The sequence below is a fragment of the Sceloporus occidentalis genome, unplaced genomic scaffold (assembly GCF_023333645.1).
Source record: "Sceloporus occidentalis isolate IW3139 unplaced genomic scaffold, rSceOcc1.0.p SCAF_3, whole genome shotgun sequence".
Lineage (NCBI taxonomy): Eukaryota > Metazoa > Chordata > Lepidosauria > Squamata > Phrynosomatidae > Sceloporus > Sceloporus occidentalis.
The window spans coordinates 232254746-232275707 of NW_028316983.1; the positions used below are offsets into that span (position 1 = coordinate 232254746).

Sequence of the window (20962 nt, forward strand, 5' to 3'; positions counted from 1 at the left end):
GGGGACCTACAAATGTCTAAAGAAGTGTTTTCTCTAGTAATCTTTAGGTCCTCCAGCACAATTCTATGGTCAATTTCCAGCAGAATTTCTCTAGAGGACCTAGGGATTCCTAGAGAAAACATATTAATCAAATCCCCCAAATAAGCAAAACCACAAACATCAAAGCTACAAATGTGGAGGGCTGACTGTATATTCAATTTTAAGTCCCCGTAAGGCTTTGGAAATACAACTTTGCATCTTATCCTCAAATGAGAGCTTGGAAGTAACACTTTACAAGTAATGATGTTACCTGTCACTTGTTACTTTTGGGGGGAAGCTAATGAGGCTATAAGAATAGTCATTTCCCAAAGTAGAGTAACAACTGATAATTTTATTTCATCCTGTTTACCTCTTTCTTTTTCTCTCTCTTTTCTTTCTTTTATCGTTTTGTTACTTTTTGGGAACAAAAATGTTGAGGATTAAAAAAAAACCTTTAGGGTATTTCTTAATTTTTTGACAATTTAAAATAAATGAACCCCAAAATAGCAGAAAAGTAACATGTAATACTTTAAGCAGTGAGAAAAACTGAGTAACTGGTAAGGGGAGGAGAGAATACTAGTGAGGAACATTAACTATTCCATTTCAAAAAATTACATTTTCAAGTTTTGCCCCTACTCCTACCTGAGAGGAAACCCCAAAACTGCAGTTATGATGATTTCTCCCATATATATAAGATGAAGCAAATTTGTACATTGGCTTTGCTTGCTCAATTAGAACTTTTTAATCTCTAACCCTATGTATTTTTATTTATTTTTGTTCTTTGTCTTCTGTGGCATCAGTAGTCCTTTTTTAATTCATTGTGTCTTTGGGGTGTGTCTTTGGGGACAAGTAATACACTTTGATGTATTTGATGTCATTTTACAAACTAATAGATTGCATCATGTGACTCATTTGGCAACTTGCATCCTTTGTCTTGTCCAAAAGATGTGTTGTGTCTATTAATTTGAACGTCTGTATGTGCAGCAATGTAAATTTTTAATGTGTGAGAAATTTTACTGGCATCTCAGTTCCTGTATTTCTTGCTTCCCTTTCAGTGGCCCCACCATCAAGATTAAGATATACTGTTGTTGATCATGACAGTATTCAGATATCATGGAAAGCCCCTAGAGGGCAGTTTGATGGATATAAACTCCTTGTCACTCCAAATGCAGGTAAGTGGAGCGGGAGAGAGGGGAATGAATACTCACACTGAACTGCAAGGTTCCTTAAGAATTGATCAGGAATGGTGGCCAGTTCATCTAAAACAATATCAGATTCTTGTTAATTAATGGTGTCATCCCCCCGCCCCCCAAAAGTATGGAAACCAGAAATTAACTAATGTTAATGCTAACTTTTCTCAAAGACAGATCATAAGTAGTCACCCATTTGAGATATTCAGCACCGGGAGATGGCAACTGTCTGGGGTTGGAGAGTGCAGGAGGACAAAGCTAAACTCCCCACACTGCACCCTTTACTAAAGGTTTCCAAATGCCCCAAGCAATCTCTAAGATATTGTTGGGCATGTTAGGTCCAGGGGAAGCCACTTTTTCCAACTGGAAGTGACTTGGAAGTAGACCAACATATGCATAATGCAAGTTGACCTCTTAAAATTAACAGTATGTTTATTTAGTATCTCACCTATTTCTCAGAGCTGACACTCAAGATAGTTTACAGAAATTAAAACAGATACAGGCAACACACATTACAAATTAATTATTATATTGATTAATCCCATTACAAATGACAAATTAACAGTTTATTGGGACCAGAGGTGTTTTGGATTTATTTGGATTGTAAAATATCTGTATTTGTATATGCGTACATAATGAGATATCTTGGAGACAGGACCCAAATCTAAACACAAAATTCATGTATGTTTCATATACACCTCATACACATAGCCTGAACATAATTTGGTACAATATTTTTAAAATTAATTTTGTGCATGAAACAAAGTTTGTGTACATTGAATGATCAGAAGAAGCAAAGGGATCACTGTCTCAGCAACTCATCAAAAAAGTATCGGTTTGTGGAAATTTTTGAATTTTTAATTCTGGATAAGGGGATATAGAATTAAAAATCTTTTAAAATATAGCTATTAAAAAGGCAAGAAACAAAAACAGTACCGCACACTACTAAAAGCACTTTCCGTATTAAACAAAGCCTAGCAGAATAATAATAATAATAATGACAAAGTCTTCCCCAAATGAGGAAAGGATAAGAAGAATCCATAGGACTTTGTAGGTCTAACTCTACTCTTATTTTTTGCTGAGATGATAACCATATCTGTAATTCCAGTGAGAGTTCATTTTTCACCAACTTAATCACTCATCTCTTCCTGCTGCACAACTTTTTGTTCAGGTGATTTTCTTTTTGTTTTTAAATTATGTTTTGTTGAGCACATCTGTGTGCAACGTATAGTTTACCCCAGGGGTAGGCAACCTTTTTGAGCCGGGGGCTGGGTTGCTGTCCCTCAGACAATTGGCGGGCCGAAGCCAATAAATAAATAAATAAATAAATAAATAATGTTTAAATAAATAAATAAATAAATAAACCGGGTCAAATGTAGGACATAAATTTCAAATGGAGGACACCTTTTACAAAAAATGGAGGACCCGCTAACAAAGTTGCTGTTTTTTTAAAAAAATGTTAATATAAATGCATGTTGGATTGGATTTCTGCAACGGACTCTACATGGGACAGCCCTTGTACCTAACCCGGAAGCTTCAATTGGTGCAGAACATGGCTGCAAGGCTGGTCACTGGCACGTCCAGGACCAGCCATATAACACCGGTTTTAAAAAACCTCCATTGGCTGCCCATTCGCTTCCGGGCGCAATACAAGGTGCTGGTAATGACCTATAAAGTCCTAAATGGCTTGGGCCCAGGATACCTGAAGGACCGCCTCTCCCCATACATTCCGCCTCGCACCCTCAGAACATCTGGGCAGCAACTCCTTAGGGTTCCCGGGGCGAGGTTATCCTCCACTTCCAGGAGGTCTTTCTCCATCGCCGCCCCGGCCCTTTGGAACTCGCTGCCCATAGAGCTCCGCTCAGTCACCTCCCTGGCCCAATTCAAACGGGAGTTGAAGACCCACCTGTTTGGCATCGCATTCCCCGATTAGTCCTTATAGGCCCCCCCGCCATAGAGGCCGCACAGGCAATGGGTTGCTAACCCGGGGGCATTTGTTGTTGTTTTTCTTTTTGTGTTGTTTTGTATTTTAACATTGTATATTGGAACTTTTTATGTAATTTTAACTGTTGTGAACCGCCCTGATCTTTGGAAGGGCGGTATACAAATAAACCATTTATTATTATTATTATTATGTTTCGGAGGCTTCTATAGACACTTGCCCCCCATTGCCCACCTCCTCCTGATAGGCCAAAGGCCCCACGCCCTCACGCGAGAGGCCAAAGGCTCTGGCAGCAATCAGCGGCAGGACCAGGCTGGGGCCGGTCTCAAGGCCTTGCTGGGCCGCAGGTTGCCTACCCCTGGTTTACCCCATGAGGATTTTGTGAGCTATATAGAGATTATTTTGGCTGTGCTTGCAGATGCTTTTGTTATACTTGCATCAAAGGTATATTTGGAGAGAAATAATGTAAATCAGGACTGTTCATATAAATTCACAAATTCTCCTAGGATACATGGACAATGTAGAAATAATGCAGCTTGACACCACTTTAAGTTCTCTAGCTCCAACCATTCTATGGAATCCTGGGATTTGTCTAAAGACAAGGTCTTTAGCCTGCTTTGCCAGAGTTCTGTGCCTCACAAAACTACAAATCCCAGGATTATGTGGGTTGGAGCCATGACAGTTAAAGTGGTGTCCAACTGCATTATTTCTACAGTGTAGATATGTCCCTAGTCAGGGTGTGTGTGTGTTCTATAAAGGAATATTCATAGAATCATAGAATCAGAGGCCCGCTTCCAGACGGGCACCAAAGTACGGGCTCCACGTGTACTAGGGTTAGAAAGGGGCGTCACTTCCTGACGCCCCTAACCCTAATACGTGCAGAGCGCGTAGAAAATGGCGGTGCCCTATACAGATGGGCGTCGCCATGACTACGTCATGACTGTGCCACCTCCAAATGAGACGGCGCGGAAGTGACGTAGTCGCGCCGTGCGAGGGTGCCTGGGGCGCTCTTTTGGCGGCGCAGGAAGGAGCTCCATTTCAGAGCTCCATTTTGGAGCTCCTTCCAGGATTTGTGTTGCTGGCGCAGCCTCTACACAGCTGCGCCAGCAACGCAAATGACAAAGGGGCCGAGTGGCCCCTTTTTCTTGGTCCCCGCCGTCGCCGGGTGTCCTTGGGGCTTGAAGCCCCAAGGACACCCATTTCCAGGCTGCGGGGAAGCGGCCTTTTGCCGCTTCCCCGCAGCCTGGAAAGCGGCGGATCGGGGCCTCAGAGGCTGCCGCTGTGGCAGCTGAGGCCCCGATCCGGCGGGGAAAGGGCCAGTTACAGGCCGCCCCAAACGGGCATTCTGTAACCCACCATAGAGTTGGAAGAGACCCCAAGGGCCATCCAGTCCAACCCTATTCTGCTATGCAGGAACTCTCAGTCAAAGCATACCTAACAGATGGCCATCCAGCCCCTGTTTAAAGACCTCTAAGGAAGGAGACTCCACTCCCCTCTGAGGGAATGTGTTCCACTGTCGAACAGCCCTTACTGTCAGGAAGTTCCTCCTAATGTTGAGGTGGAATCTCTTTTCCTGGAGCTTGCATTCACTGCTCTGGATCCTAGTCTCTGGAGCAGCAGAAAACAAGCTAGCTTCCTCCTCAATATGACATCCCTTCAAGTATTCAAACAGTGCTATCATATCACCCCTCAACCTTCTCTTCTCCAGGCTAAACATCCCCAGCTCCCTAAGTCGTTCCTCATAGGACAAGGTTTCCAGATCCTTCACCCCCCTTTGGACATGCTCCAGTTTCTCAATGTCTGTTTTGAATTGTGGTGCCCAGAACTAGACACAATATTCCGGGGGGGGGGGGGGGGGCCTGACCAGAGCAGAATAGAGTGGGACTATTTTTTCCCTTGATCTAGACACTATACTTTTATTGATGCAGCCTAAAATCGCATTGGCCTCGTTAGCTGCCGCATCGCACTGTTGACTCATGTTCAATTTGTGGTCTACTTGGACTCCTAGATCTCTTTCACACGTAGTCTCGTTCAGCCAGGTGTCACCCATCCTATATCTGTTCTTTTCATTTTTCTGTCCTAAGTGCAATACCTTACATTTTTCCATGTTGAAATTCATTTTGTTAGCTTTGGCCCAGCTTTCTGGTCTATTCAGGTCATTCTGAAATTTGATCCTGTCCTCTAGGGTATTAGTTACTCCTCCTAATTTGGTTTCATCTGCAAATTTGATAAGTATACCCCCAATTCTGTCATCCAAGTCATTGAGAAAGATGTTGAACAGCACTGGGTCCAGGACATAGCCCTGTGGGACCCCACTGGTCACTTCCAACTGCGCAAGCTTCCCATCAGACGCCCCACACTTTTTAAAAAGCCAAATGAACTCAAAGCATACAGTGGACCCTTGTAATCCACTGGGATTTGGTTCCAGGAACCCCCGTGGATACTAAAATCAGTGGATACTTATCCCGCTAAGTACAGTGGTGTAGTAAAATGGTGTCCCTTATATCAAACAGCAAAATCAAGGTTTGCTGTTTGCAATTTATACTTTTTATGGAATATTTTCAAGCTGTGGATTCTTGAATACATGGTTACAGAATCTGTGGATACAGAGGGCTGACTAATTTTTCTCATTGTTTACCTCCTGTATGAGGCACCTTTCCCATATGAATAAGTGTTTCTATTCCACCATAAATCAACAATTGATTCATGAATCTGCCTTGTTCATTGATTAACAGCACGATCCATTGGCCCATTTTACACTGCTGTCAATACTACAGTCAAATGGATAAAAAGGAGGATGTTCTGTTTTCATAGAAGAAAGTGTTTTAATATAGTTTGTGCATTTTGTTTTGAAACAGTACTAATTTTCATGGTATGCAATTATATGTAAATAGGGTTTGCTATGAGTAGAAGGCCCAAAAACCATTCTCATATAAACAGACCTTGCTCATTAGAATTCTGTCTGCTGATATTACGGATGGAATATGATTTTCTTTTGTTAAATGGCTCTAAAACATACATAGTATAGTCTACCAGGGACCATAAAACTACAGAATACAAGTGAAGAGGTCATGTTTGAGTACTTTTCTTCTGATGAAAAAAAAACTATTCCATGTTATGCTGTAACATTTGTTCCTGACATGCTAACTTTTCTCCAGGCAATAGTTTCCAGCTTCTTTATGCTCTTGCATTCTATCATGGCAGCATTATGATTCAACCATAGTGCTTTTCTAACAGCTATACAGACAGGAATCCCAAATTGTTCAGATGCCTGAAGGGTAGCTGCTTATGGGTGTAAGTAATTTATGAGAAGTAATTCCTCAATGAGAAGACTTGTATATACATGATCCAAAGATGTATCATTTCAGTTTTTTCCAAAAATTACTCATAGACACTCAAATATTTGTCCTCCCATGCAAACTAGTCTGAAAGATTTTAAGTGCCTTAGGATTTTAATTTAGGGGCGGCAGGGGGAAGAAGGCAAAGCAAGGGCTCTTTGTTTGCTTGAAGTACACAAACAGTTCTAGATGGCCCAATGGTTTCACTTGATCTAATGCTGTGTCAATTGTTTGTATGGTTAAACTGTGGATTTATGTGACTCTTAAAAATATAATATTGCAAAATATAATATTGCAAAAACATTCAAGCTGTTTAAAACCACAATCCTATTTTCTTTCTTTTTTGCAGGTGGAAAAACCAATGAGCTCACTCTTCAAAACAATGCAAACAAAGCAATTATCCAAGGTCTTATCCCTGATCAGAGCTATACAGTTCAAATAGTTGCATTTGCTAAAGATCAGGAAAGCAAGGCAGCTCAAGGCCAGTTCCGAAGTAAGCTGTCTCCTGATATCTTCACATCTGATCGAACTTTGCTTTATAAAGATAGATGAATATTTGTAATGTGTTCATGGAAGGGATGTCTGGTTTTGCTTGTTGTCATACAAAAGGTCTTGGAATCAAGCATTCCAAATGGATGGAGAATAAAATTTCAGCCACATGAAGTACAGGATTTGGATGCAGAAGGTGCTCTTAAATTGAGGAAAATGATCTGTTAAGAATACTAGAGCAAGACTTATCCCAAACTCTGGGATTTCAGAGAAAAAAAACGAATATGCAGGGAAGACCCTTTGTGACATCATAAGAGATGGCCTTGCTAATGTCATTAATCAGGAGATATGAAGCATCAATCATAGTTGCATAGAGTGCACCATTCAAATGAAAGACACTAAGTATAGAAAACTATATAAACATAGATTTTTCAAGGCAGCACATTTGTACTCAGATTCTTCCTCTTCCCTTGAGACAAGGGCCCAGTTCAAAACATCTGGAGGACCAGAATTTGGGAACCACTGCTTATAACCCATGCTTGTCCTCACCTCTGTATTTTGCATTTGGTATGTTTTGTTTCGCGATTGATCTTTGGAAAATAAATTTTGCCTATCGAACCATTTTCTGAAGAAATTACATTGCCATAAGAAAAACAAGTTTAACTGCAGGGGGTACACATTGTCCTCAAGTCCAGTATGATCCAAGGAGGCAGTTCTGGAGGATCTGTCAATGATTCCAGAGCTTGAACTGGAGGCAGGGTTGACAACACATGAGACACCTTTCACTAGCAGTGGCACCTATTTTGTAATATGAGTGTTCCCAATTTTATCAGGGCAGGGGCAGTCCTGATAAATTCTCTCTTGTCTCATTTTTTCAGCTGGTTTTGAAATGTCCCAGTTTTTTTTCTCCTCTTTACACTTTTCCTCTTTGGCTGCACCCACACTGCAGAAATAATCCAGTTTGACACCATTTTGTCACTGCAGTGGCTCAAACTAACTATAGAATTCTGGCGATTCAGTTGTGGCAGCAGAGCTCTCTGACAGAGAAGGCTAAATGTCTAAAAATAAAAACCTCCTACAATTCCCAGAATTTCATATTATTGAGTCATGCCAGTTAAAGGGGTGTCAATCTGGATTATTTCTCCAGTGCAGATGCAGCCTTTGTTTTCTGCTTGCTTCCATTGCTGCAAACTGAGATGAAAGAGCAAAAGTAGTCTATAAAGTAGAAGGAGAAGAGAGAAGGGGAGAAGTCTTGCCCTTTCCAACAGACTCAGGTAAAAGCCAACTGCTGCAACCTCTCCTAACTTGAGTGTCCTTCCTAATTCAAAATGTTGGCCACCTTGATCAAACTCTGATGTTACTTGGCCTCATGCATCCTAGTTTTTATCTGTGAAAGGTTGGAGGGTATGCCATTACTGTTTCATTCAGCCTAGCCTGAGAATATATTTCTCTTTCCATTGGTATAATTAGTGTGTTTTCCCTGCAAAAATACCCCTGTTTTGTCCTCAAAGAAAGACCTATATAGAATGGCATGATGATTACTATTGAAGGATCTGTGCCAAGCTGTCTTACAGTTTTCCTTAGTGCAACTGTCTCTATTTACTATAACACCCTGATTAAGCAACCCTCAAAACCACAGGCTACTTTAAAGTTAAAGAACAAACTGTTGAATCGTTGCTCTAGGCGCTGAATTATTAGCTGTGACTGTTTTGAGAGTTGCTTAATTCCACCGGAAAAACAAGGTTGACAGTGTGATTTAAAGTGCAAGGATTAGAGTATATTATAAATATATTTTATTTAGCTTTGCTGTGTTTTTATTGGCTGCAGTGAGGCTTAGATCTTCATGACAGCATCATGGCTTGTCTGAATGAAATATCAGGGTTCCAAAATCGTTCTTTTCTGTCTTAAATATGACTTAAGTATACTTAAGAATATACTTATAGTGGTAATTAACTATAAGTAATATTTTTAGGTGTCAAGGATAGTAAGATTTAAAATCAAGTTGATTTGAATTGTGCTTCTCTGAAGGACTTAAGTTTAATTACTAGTATCACTAGTAGGATCCCATTTAATCATCATATCTAGTATAATTGTAATATTACTTATTATAATTTTAATACATATTTGGAGAGACAGATTTCACTAGGAGGTAGGTACACACTAGACAACATTCTGATTTGTTTTCAGGGAAAGAAATCAGTCCATGAAAAAGGGAGGGGAATCCCTTGCATTTATATTCAGATTCACTCAATCTGAGTATCTCAAATAGCTATTAGCATCCTCATATAATGTTAAGTAGCACATGTATAATTAGGATTCATGGTTGTATCTTTAACCTAGTATTTTTTTCTATTTGTCTATTTTTTTTAAAGTTTGAAATGTTATTTTTCTAAATAGTTCTATTTAAATAAAAATATCCAATTTAAATAAAACTTCATTTTTTTAAAAAAAGATTTTTTTAATTGGCTTTGTTAGGTGTACATGTATAATGTTTAAGTGTATATTTGTGAGTATAAACTCTGTGCAACTGGGGACAGTTATTGGCAATATGTGTAGCAGTTTTCCTGGACTGATTTTGACTGTTTGATGACTTTCTTAGTAAATTAAACAAAGTTTTATTGCTACAGCATTAGTGAAAAAGCCCTCAGGTGGGATAGGATCCAAATGCAAAGAGGAGAATATTTGACTAATCAGTGACTTGGATCAAAAACAGAGCATTCATTTTTAATATGATGCAGGCCCCACCACTACTGAATACTCACTTTCAGAGGTTCGAAAACTTACTTTTGGGACTGGTTACTGTACTGTGGATTTTGGGAGTCATAGTCCACAAGCCTTATTTTATACAGATGTCTTTTATAATTACTCCACTTACCATACTGTTATGTGGAATTCTGCATTTAGTTTCCCACAATTTAGAAAGATTGAACAAATGGGGGAGGATTCAGCAGAAATTGACATCACAATGATAAGCAGTTCAGAACTCAAGATATAAGAAGAGAGACTGAAGAGCCCCACTAAGTTTAGTCTAATGAAGAACAGATAAGGGAACCACTAAAATAAGTCTCCAGAAATGTAAAGATTCGTTTTTTTTCATTATGATTTGGATGATGGACAAACATTTGCAGGGCGTTCATTGGCATTGCAATGTTATCTAGTCTAGTTAGAGTTGCCAGTTCAGGATTATCCCATGCTCTGGGATTTCCTGCCCAAAACCCGAGACCTAGAGACAGCCCCTGGTGATGTCATTAAGCATTAGTGACTATTAAGTATCAATCACAGTTGCTGACAGCTTCTCATGCAAACATGCACAGAGAGAACACATTTTCCTGTTTGGAAATTAAGACAGAAATCTTAGCTAAAGTGGCTATTCTCAAATCAATGTTAAATGAGGAGATTATTTCTTCTTATTTAGGGAGATAGGAAAGAAAACATTTGATCTAATTTACTTGTTAATACCAGAAGGTATAGTAGAGGGTGAGTTCTGGCACTACAATGACTGGGAGTAAGTGAATGAATGAATGAATGAGATTTTATTTATATACCGCCATTCCTTCGATCACAGCAGTTTACAAGATAAAGGAGGAAGTAAAAATATGGACCCTCTGGAGAGTGTTTGCAAGTTGCAGCGACAACTTGTATAAGTGAAGTCCAAGGAAAACCTTCCACATCCATAGTTTTTGTGGGTTTTTTGGGCTATGTGGTCTTGTTCTGGAAGAGTTCATTCCTGATGTTTTGCCAGCAGCTGTGGCTGGCATCTTCAGAGAATGCTGGCATGGAAGTGAGTGGGGTATATATATACTGTATGACCCTTAGTTGAGAAGAAATGATTTAAAATGTTAAATCTCTGTGTTGGTTAGTTGAATGGAGAGGCCTCAGGGTGCCTATTTAATCAATGATCCATTGTCTGCTGGGAAAAACCCCTGACTGTGGGTAGTTTTCATTTGCATGGGCTGGGTCTTGATTTTGGTGTTTTTCAGGACATGTAGCCAAACTTTGGGGCTGTACAAACAGCCCCTAAGGGGTGGCATGCAGCCACCCTTTACTGGCTGGATCGGGGCCGCGGCCACTGCAGGCCACAGCCCTGGTCCGGCCTAAGAGCTGCAAAATGCAGCTTCTTTCTGTGACCTCTAAAAGGTATCATAGCTGCGGAGGCGCATCTTTGTGACACCGTTTTGGTGCTGCATCATCTAGATGCAGCGCCGGGATCGCACCATTCCCCCCCCTCCCCGTGACCTGTTTATTTTGTTGTTTTTTATTTTATTCTCTTGCTGTTGCATTCTGTTTCTCTGGGCCCTATGTAATATAAATGTAATATAAATAAATAAACAAAATTAAAAAATTAGGTAAACAATAGAAATCTACATTGTAGCATGGCTGAAATACAGAGCAAATAGTTTTATGAAGCAGTGCATAAAAAAAGTGTTATTCTCAGTTTCATTTTTCTACTAGATGTTACTAACTGAAATTTCAGACCATAAATGATTCAGATTCTGTCCAAGAATCTAGGAATTAGTGAAGTATCATCAGATAATATGGTATAGTTGTGCTAGAGTGATCCTGTCTAAGGTAATTTTATCCAGATGTTTGAGCAGTTTGATAGGAATTGTTCACAGAATGCTTCTAACCACTGGGACCATTGTTGTTTTATCTTTCTTGATGATGATGATGATGATGATGATGATGATGATGATGATGATGATGATTGTTATTATTTAGACATTTAGATCTTAGTGTGCTTATGTTTTCTTACTTTTAAAGACTTTTCCCCCTACCTTTGCAGTTAAAGATATTGAGAAAAAGAAGGAAACATCAGGCAAACCCAAGGTCAAGGATGTAGGTAAATGGAAACCTACTGTTGCAACAGAGGATGCTGAAAGTACACCATTTCCAAAAGTAGAAGGTCAGAATTTATTGGAGGGTGGGGCTGTAGGGATGAAATCAGTGATGTTTGCATTCTTTAATGAAGCCAACATTGTAGCATACATACATGGAGGTTGGGAGGAAATCATGCCCTGGTAAACAATTTCACTCCTTGTTTCCTAAAATCAGCATTAAATCATATCAGTGACATTTTAATGTATTGTTAATTATTGTTATTATATTTAACAATGTGACACACCAATAGCTAAAGCATTTTACGAGCTTCTGTGATCTGTGCATATTTTAAAAGAATGAATAAAGCAACAAGGTTCATCACATTAAAAATCAGCTTCTCAGGAATGTTTATGACTCCCCTCACCCTACACCTTCCAGCATTGTTTTCACAGAAGGGCATAACCGGGGTAATTGTGTGTTCAACGTGTGGGAAGGGACATGATGAGGAAAGCCTGGTGATGGTCTCTTTTTCTTTGTGCTGTGCCACTGAAGTTGTTGGTGAAAGTACCGTAATGTGTTGTAATGGAAGGTAAGGAAATCAGCAAATTCCTCTTTCATATAGAAAATGAAATTCAGCATATCTCTGTATAAAAGCCATTTTTCAGGGCTCTCCTACACTTTAGTGTAACCAAGGAATAGAACCCAGATGAAATTAGGCAGATGAGACTTAGCTTTGTTCTCAACCAGCCTGTGCAGACTGGTTCTTAAGGCTGGCCTGGGGGTGGAGTCGGGATGTGGCGTCCACATGATTGGTGCCCTGACTCTGCCCCATTGCACTGTGATACCATGCGCTGTACCACATGGGGCACAGCATCATGGCACTCCTCTGGCACTGTGTTTAGATGAAACAGCACCAAAGGAGCATCGTAAATCCATGGCACAGCTGCTACAGCACCTTTTCCAGGGTGCAAAATGGAGCTCCTTTTTGCAGCTCCTTTTTGCGCCATGGAAAGGCCAGATTGGGGCCACCGCGTGTGGTTACTGCAGCCCCAATCTGGCTGTAAAAGGGTTGGTCTGCACAGCCCCAACATCTCTTAGATGAGGCTTAGCTTTGATTTCAACATCTCTCATTGATTTTCACAGGACCAATTAAATTGCCAAAAGTATAGAAAGGGATAAAACATAACCTTTATCTTCAGAACTGCAGCCATGGGACAGGGAAAGGGCCAGACCTATTGTTTGGAATTTTCCTTTTTGTTTCTAAGGAAAATGGAAGGCACAATAATTGTGAAGACAACTTCCGCACTCTCACTGAATCTGTCTGTTGGGATGGAGGAGACTAGAGAAGCAGAGAAATTGTCCACAGTAACAGCTATGTTTAGATCCACATTGCATCTCACTTTGGTCCATGCATCACATGGCTCTTCCCTTTGTATATTTCATTAAAGCAACTGTGTAAAAGGAGATAGCTGTGAAAAGGGATTTTAAGTGCTCCTATCGTAGACTCCAACGATTGAACCAGGATTCAGTAGAGTGTTCATAAAAATAGTTTGATAAATATGGTTAGGTTAGGATGTTGAATTGCTTGTTCCGCTGAAGCCTGCAGGTGTATGCATTTGGGTAAATATATGCTCCATTGCCTCATAGTCTTCTTTGCTCAAGCAAGTGTGTTTATCAGGTTATTGTGAGAATGATGTCATTTTCAGGTTGTCAAGGCAGTTGAGTTTGCCAGAAGAAGAATCTATGTAATATCAAACATGCTTTGTGCTTAAACCATTTCTTTTTTTTTAATGAAATAATATTCAAAAGCAATTAGACTCCTGCTAGAAGTAATTTACAGTGTGAAGAATGAATGAGCCTTATTTCTACTACTATTATGAACCTTAAGACTTTGGAATCTCCCATCTTCTCAGGATTGTATGCTGGGATGCTCAGGGGTTTTCTTCTGCATTTTAGATTTCTAAAAACCGTTTTACTTTTCTTAAATTGCCAGTAAAATTACTCAGCTTTTGAGCACTGTTGGTCACTTTACAATGACAAGGATTTCCCCCCTCCAATTTTGAAGTGGGAATCATCTTCTCCACCCCATATGCAATTTCTTTAGCCCTTGATCTTTCCCAGATTCAGATCCCTAAATTGTGGGTGGTGGACTGTCAAAATGAGAGCTGCTTTTCTGAGGGAAGCATCCAAGAACAAGATATGGGGGCACACATTTTATTTTAGTAGAAAATCTTTGTCCTCATGGGAATGGAAAGTAGTCTCCCCACAATTGAAAACAATATTTTGATCACTTACAGGTTCATGTGGAGGGACTGGTGTGGCCTTCCAGAAGGTTTTGAGGCCAGAAAAATGTCTTGCCCTAGACTTCTCAAGCTTGCTTATACCTGATTTAAATCTGATACATAATTCATGCCAGACTTACTATGAATTTGCTACCACAACAAGTGATGGTGGTGACTGCTAGGTTAGATGAATTCAGGCTAAAGCCCTGAGCACACTTATTAGAGAATTGGTTCTATTGAATAAAATTGGACTTGCTCACGAGTACACATTTGAAGGAATATGTTTTTAGAAAAGAATTAGACAAATGAATGAAGCAGAATTTTGCCAATGAAAACCAGTTATGACAGAAAATGGAACCCTTCATGTTGAGAGGTAATGTAGCTTTAAATAGAACATACTGAATGGGCAGAAAATCATCTTTATTTATTATTTTTTAAAGAATATATGTGCCACCCTTAGAAAAAGAACAATTAATTGCTGAATTGCACACGTAAATCCTCCTCGCCCAGCTCTTCAGGTATTCTTGCTTCTGATTCTCTTGTTGCTGTTCTCCAACAGTGTTGCTCTGGTGCTTTCAACAGAACAAGATTTAACTTGATGGAGAGCTGCAGGGGCTTTGGGGTATTATTTCTACTTAAAAGTTGTACAGCTTCCAATTATTTTAAAACATGAAAAACATTTTTGGAGAAAACCTTGGTGAAACTGATGTTTTTACTTGATTAAAATCAGTGTGAAATGATTTCAGTTACAGAGACAAAAAGACTTGCCCAGACACTGTTATGAAGAAGAATCCTGTTTCTGTATGGAAAGGAAAGGGCAATTGTGAAAATACTCAGGTGCATTTGTAGAGGTTTTATTGCCACTTAACAGGGTGTCTACTCTTCACATTTGTAGAGCAATTGAATTACTGTGTTAAGTTCCAAGATGATTAAAGGTTAAAACCATCTTGAGATATTTGAAAGACAGCCACATAGATGTGTTTTCTGTTGCTCTAGAGCAGGGATGGACAAAATAAGCTCATAGGCTGCATGTGGTCCCCAAGGCCTATTTTTATGGCTCCTGGAATGACACCAGGGGACAGACATATATATGTTTTGGCTCTAGATCACCACTAAATGCACTCTAAGGGATGTGGAGGACATTTCAACCATGTTTGGAGCCCCCCTCCCACCTCCTTGAATGTTTCCTTAAATTCTCTTAATGCTCCAAAATGTCTACTAGAGGGCACATTTCCACCACATTTGGCTGCCTCCTTGGAGCAATTTAGGCCCAAGATAATGCTTTTTTGAAACCCCAAACATGGTGAAAATTCCCTTATACCCCCTAGAAGCATTTGGGGGCATTTTTGTTGAGCAGGAGCAGTCCCCCAAGGTCTCTGAGGGAGTAAAGCAACCCCTTAACCTTTCACAGTTCCCTACCCGTGTTCTGCATGAGAGGATTCAAGTGAGCAGGCATTTTAACACAGTAAACTTCAGAGAATATCAACTACAGTATTTGACTATATAGCAGACCACCTCAAAGGGTAGAGGATGGCTGGACAGTTCCCATGCAGACTTGCTGTTATAGGCGCGATACAGACCAGCAGGGAAACACTGGCTCTTTGTACTGTGCAGCTGCACCACAGCACCCAAACTGCACGGTGCAGCTGTGCAGTAAAAAAGAAGCTGCCTGGTGTGGCTTCTTTTTTGCAGCATCATAAGGGCTGCATTGCCCTTATGATGCTGCTTCCTGCATTACCCCCTCAGAGACCTCGGAGATGTGTGGGTGCTCAGATGGCCACATGTCATCCATACGGTCCCCATGTGGGCAGTGCCACTCAAAAATGGCACTGCCCACACCTAATAGGGCATGGGAGCATGTAGTTGGTGCGCGCTCCAACCACTATGTATCAGGCCATAGTGAATTTTTGTGTCGTAGAGAGTTGATCTAATGACATTAGAAACATCTTCCAAATGTGAGTCTGTCAGGGATGGTTAAAACTCAAGCAAACCAGGAAGACCTTTAAACAAATCCTTCCAATCTAAATGAACGTGTATCAAAAGAGTCAGCAAGATTCACTTAACCTAGTGAAAGGAGGGGTACATTGTAACATTGTGGCATAAATAAATAAGTGTCAAATTTATTTATACACATGTATACTGGTGGGCTTTGAACTGGCTGAAACAAACTAGGAAAGAAATCGTTTTTATTTTATTTTATTATTATTATTTTTTAAAAAAACCCACTACACATTCATAAAAGGGAAAGAAAAAAACATAGCGGATAATACCAAGAAAATTTACCACATCGTACATTATCTCATGTATTACACAAGCGTATATTCTAGACCTACACTTTTTATCTACATTCTTATAAATTGAAATACTAATTAACCTAGATAGTCTGATGATCATCATCATCTCCTACTTCCTCTTTCTATTTCATCAACTCAGTACCTTCCCTTGTTCCATTCTCTATTTACTTCCTCAACGATACCACTCTTCCCTATCTTCTTCCTTTCTTCTTTCTTCTTTCTTTTTTCTCACTTCATCCTCTCTTCTCTCTCCTCCTCCAAATCTTCGCATTCGCCCTCAAACACATTTACTCTTCACCTCACTTACTCCTCCCAGTTCACTTACTCTAACCTTCAATCACTTTCTTATACTCTCTACATTCATACCTTACTTCCTTTCCATCATCAGCCAATTTGTCTTTCCCTCTATTGTTAAATTTCTGTCACTATTGCCTATTGGAAATCACATTCGTTTGGGTTGCTATATTTTCAATTCAGTTTTTGAAAGCTCACTCATATATATTTTTAGGTTAAATATCGTGTTAGGTTGGTGTTAATAATATTCTGTTTTCATTATTTCATATCCCAGTGATCTAGAGTCTATACAATCTTGCGTACCTATGCCATCACTTTAAGGAGGTATATTTGCTATATAGTCTACAATCAATATGGTGGCTGGTTATTTAGTTATGGCATTTCTGAATATTTCTTTTACAATTTAATCAAGTTTTGCAATTACCTGTCTTATAGTTATACTTACATGCTAAGTTATACATATTTGTTATATGTTGTTAACGATATTTGTATATCTTTTCTTATATACCATTATTTCTCTTATTTCCCTCCATCCTTGTTTGGAAGTTTCTTTTTTCTATGTTGTTCAGTATCTTTACTGCACTCTTTCTCTGAAATCAAAAAGGAAATCTCTCTCTTTTAAACTTTTCCATGTTTAACTTAAATAATTATAAACTAATTGCCAATCCTTTTTTACCTCATTTGTTTGTTTTCCCTTTAATATTTGAGTTAGTTTATCCATTTCCATAGCATCGAATAATTTGAATAACCATTCATCTTTATCAGGAACGTGCTCAGATTTCCATTTTTGTGCTAGAGCTAACTGTGCCATAGTGATGATATAAAAAAGGAAAGAAATCTTTAAACTGCAGTGGGTAAGTCAATGAAAATACATTGACTTACCTGCAATTCCAGTTGTGGCAGCTATTTAAAGGGACTGGGAAATTTCAAACCAAGCTGTTTAGGAAATGAGCTAAAAGTAAGCCAATACAGCTGAGTCTCCCTTATCTGGAAGTCTGAAATCTGAATTATTCCAAAATTGAAAATTGTCCACATGAGTAGCTGAGATAGTCACACCTTTGCTTTCTGATGGTTCAGTATATAGAAACTTTGTTGCAATACAGACCGTCTGCTGGCCTGCATGCGTACTGAGCATTCATATGCTCTAAGCCCTAGTTCCACTACCCGGTCACCATTATGGTGCACACCCATCCACATGGTGTGTGCCATGATGACGTCCACACGGCGCAGCGCTCAAACAACACTACACACAAGGGACGTCATTAGGGCATGCAAGCACACTTATGGAGTCCCTGCTGGGACGCAAAAAAAAACAAAAACAAAACCCCAGCCCAGAGGTTTGTTTGCTCCCGCCGGAGGCCACACCATGTGATTGCCACAGCCTTCTGCAGCAAAAACAGGTGGCAGGGAGCTGCTTGTCTGTATAGGCCCTTGGTTTCATTTACAAAATTGTTAAAAGTATTGTATGTAAAATTACATTCAGGCTTTGTGTATAAGGTATATAAAAACATAAATGAATTTAATGTTTAGACTTGGGTCCAATCTCCAAAATATCTCATTATGTATATGCAAATATTCCAAAATCCACCCCCCAAAATCCAAACCATTTCTGGTTCATTTTGGAATAGGGAGACTCACCTTGTATCATGATGATTTTATACAATGCATGTGCCTCTGCATCTGAAGGTAGATGCTCTAGATCAGCTGTTGATACTAGCAATGTCTTGTTTTGTGTATCTTGTTGTATATATAGCTTGCGTGTATATGCTGCATGCATATACTCTGCAATTTCCCATTGCTGTAGCCTAGAAAAAGTAGACATGATTATGCACAGTTTTTAACTAGGCTTCTGTTATTCAACTATATCTTTTGCTGATTGGAATGTCTGTTGTGTTTTTTCTGTTGTATAGAGCTGTCTCCATTGCTCCAAGTTCTTAAATAAGGAGAAAATAATATAGTAAAATATATTTCTAGCCATTGTCCATGTAGACCAAATGTCTAATTCAAATTGTCAGCTTGCTTTGGAAGGCTGGAGTCAGTACATCCAGTCAGTCTTGTGTTTTAAAATGCATGATAATACTTGTCTCACAGGAATGTTGTCAGGCTTAATTAATTTGTTGTTAGCATGTCATGAAGTGCCAATAACTATTTAAGCTGTCAGACAGAGTGTATGGACAGAGACAAAATGTAGACTGCCTTTAAAGGATAGTAACCAGCATGAGTGAAATGGGTTAATGCATTATTTAATATCTATCTGTCTTTTTAGACAGATTAATAATATTTAAACAGATGAAATTACAATAGCTTTTTTTCAGAATAGCAGTAATGTGATAAATTGTGAAACTATGCCAGCTGACATGTTTGCCATAGTTTTCACACACCTGTCTGCCCTCTAGGTATTTAAACTGCAGGGAAAGAGATAAGTACAGCCTAAGTTCAGTCTTATAACTAGCCATTTCTATGGCTAGAGCAAGTTCATATCACAAACACACCCATCAGCCAGTTTCATAATATAAGAATATATTCAGAGACATAATAAAATAAATAATAAAACTTTAATTTATATCCCACTTTTTGTTTCCACAATCAAAGTGGCGTATAACCTTTAAAAAATACAATATATACAATTCCCCCCTTAAAAAAGGATTAAACAATTCCATCCATTAAAATTACAGATAAAAATCTATAATAGCCCTGCTAGTCTGGAATATCATTATGCAAAGAGATCTTGTAGCACTTTTGAGACTGAGCGAAAGATGTTGTAGCATAAGCTTTTGTAGATTTGGCCTACTTTCTCAGATATTATATTGATTATAGAATAAGGAACAATGAGTTAAAAACAAACCCTAGGATTATCCCCTTTGTAAGTGATAATAAACCATGGTGGGAGATAATATACACAAATATTCTACATCAGCTACTTAGTTATGGATGTGCCTCTTGACCGAACCCCAGAGACCCACCTTAACAGCCATATTGAGTCAAGGAGATCTGTTCAGATGATGGGTGTGTGTGTGCAAGGAAGAACATGTTTCCAGCCCCCTCCCTCCAATGAGGGAAGCTACAATAAGGAATTGTGATGGGGGTCCTGGTTCTGATTGTCACAGCCTTGCTCACTGGTAGGACAGAGGTTGGAAACATCCTCCTTGCACCTTGATTGGCAGAGGTAACAGACCTCCTTCACCTGATCTGGCTACTGGCTATGAAGGAGTGCTTGGGGACCCACTTACATTATCTTACAGTAAGGTAACATATTTTACAGAAGACAGAGCAGTTGCAGATCCCTAAGTATAAGTTACAAATCTGTAAACTGCAATACAGAATGCCAGCCATGGACCTTTAAGAAGTACTGGGTCCCATATTATGCTTTGGGTCCCAAGTAAAGCTCCAATGTCTCACTTTTCAACACAGATGCAAATCTTCACCTATGTCATTCTCACATGCTATAACACATACTTTCAGCAACCCCACCCCCCTCCCCTAAGAATATGGGTGTTCCTGTGCCATTTTCAAGGTTTGGGAGTTTGCGGGAGAAAATTCCTTTGGGCAAAAACATGTGTAACTTGCCTGCACAGAAAATGTGTTCTGAGGAAGAAAATGTTTATTTTGCCCCAATTTCACTGATTCCTGCAGGAAAATATTGGAGGTCCTCCCCCCGCCCCCAAAGAAAGTACATGCAGGAAAACTACATTGTTTTTCCTTCACAGGAATCTATGTATTTGCACAAATTATGTAAAGTTGTGCAGACTGCAACTGTTTTACTCAATTCCACTGGAGGTGGTCCTCTTTTCCTTTAATAGGGTATCTTGAGTTCTAAAACACTCTTCTCTTATTGAGAATATGAATATTAATGAGTATTCTTCACATCTCTACTGTTCAATCTGCTTTTGATCAATAACTTATGCACAACATTTCTTGCTAGTAACTGTCTGATTGGCAGCAGCTGGTCAGAGTTAACTGCTTAGGATCTGCTTCACTGTGTTAGGCAGTGATGGGGGAAGTGCAGTCCTTGGAAAGCCCAAGTACAGCCTTTGGGACCCCCCAGAACCCCCCCCCCCAGCCTCCAGAAGTCCCAAAAGAATTTTCAAAAATTTGTGACCAATTTTCAGGTGATTTCCCCCACCCCCGAAATCAGCCAAAATCTTCCAAATGCAGTGCTTTGGTTCCCCTAAAAACCCCAAGTCCCCAAACCTCACCAAAACACAACAAAGGGGAAAGAATTGCCCCAAATCAGCCAAATGGCAGCCAGAAGTGATGCCGCATATCTTTGGGCACACCAAAGTATGCCTGCTGAGCA

The 20962-nt window shown here is 39.6% G+C and overlaps 1 protein-coding gene across 1 annotated transcript in view; it reads left to right on the forward strand.

Moving 5' to 3' along the window:
* COL14A1 (collagen type XIV alpha 1 chain) overlaps positions 1-20962 on the forward strand; it is a 156673-nt gene that overhangs the window by 13793 nt on the left and 121918 nt on the right. Inside the window, exons 2-4 of the mRNA XM_089518391.1 lie at positions 1074-1190; positions 6838-6981; positions 11761-11880. Coding sequence (XP_089374517.1) covers positions 1074-1190; positions 6838-6981; positions 11761-11880 — 381 coding nt within the window. The remainder of the gene's footprint in view (positions 1-1073; positions 1191-6837; positions 6982-11760; positions 11881-20962) is intronic.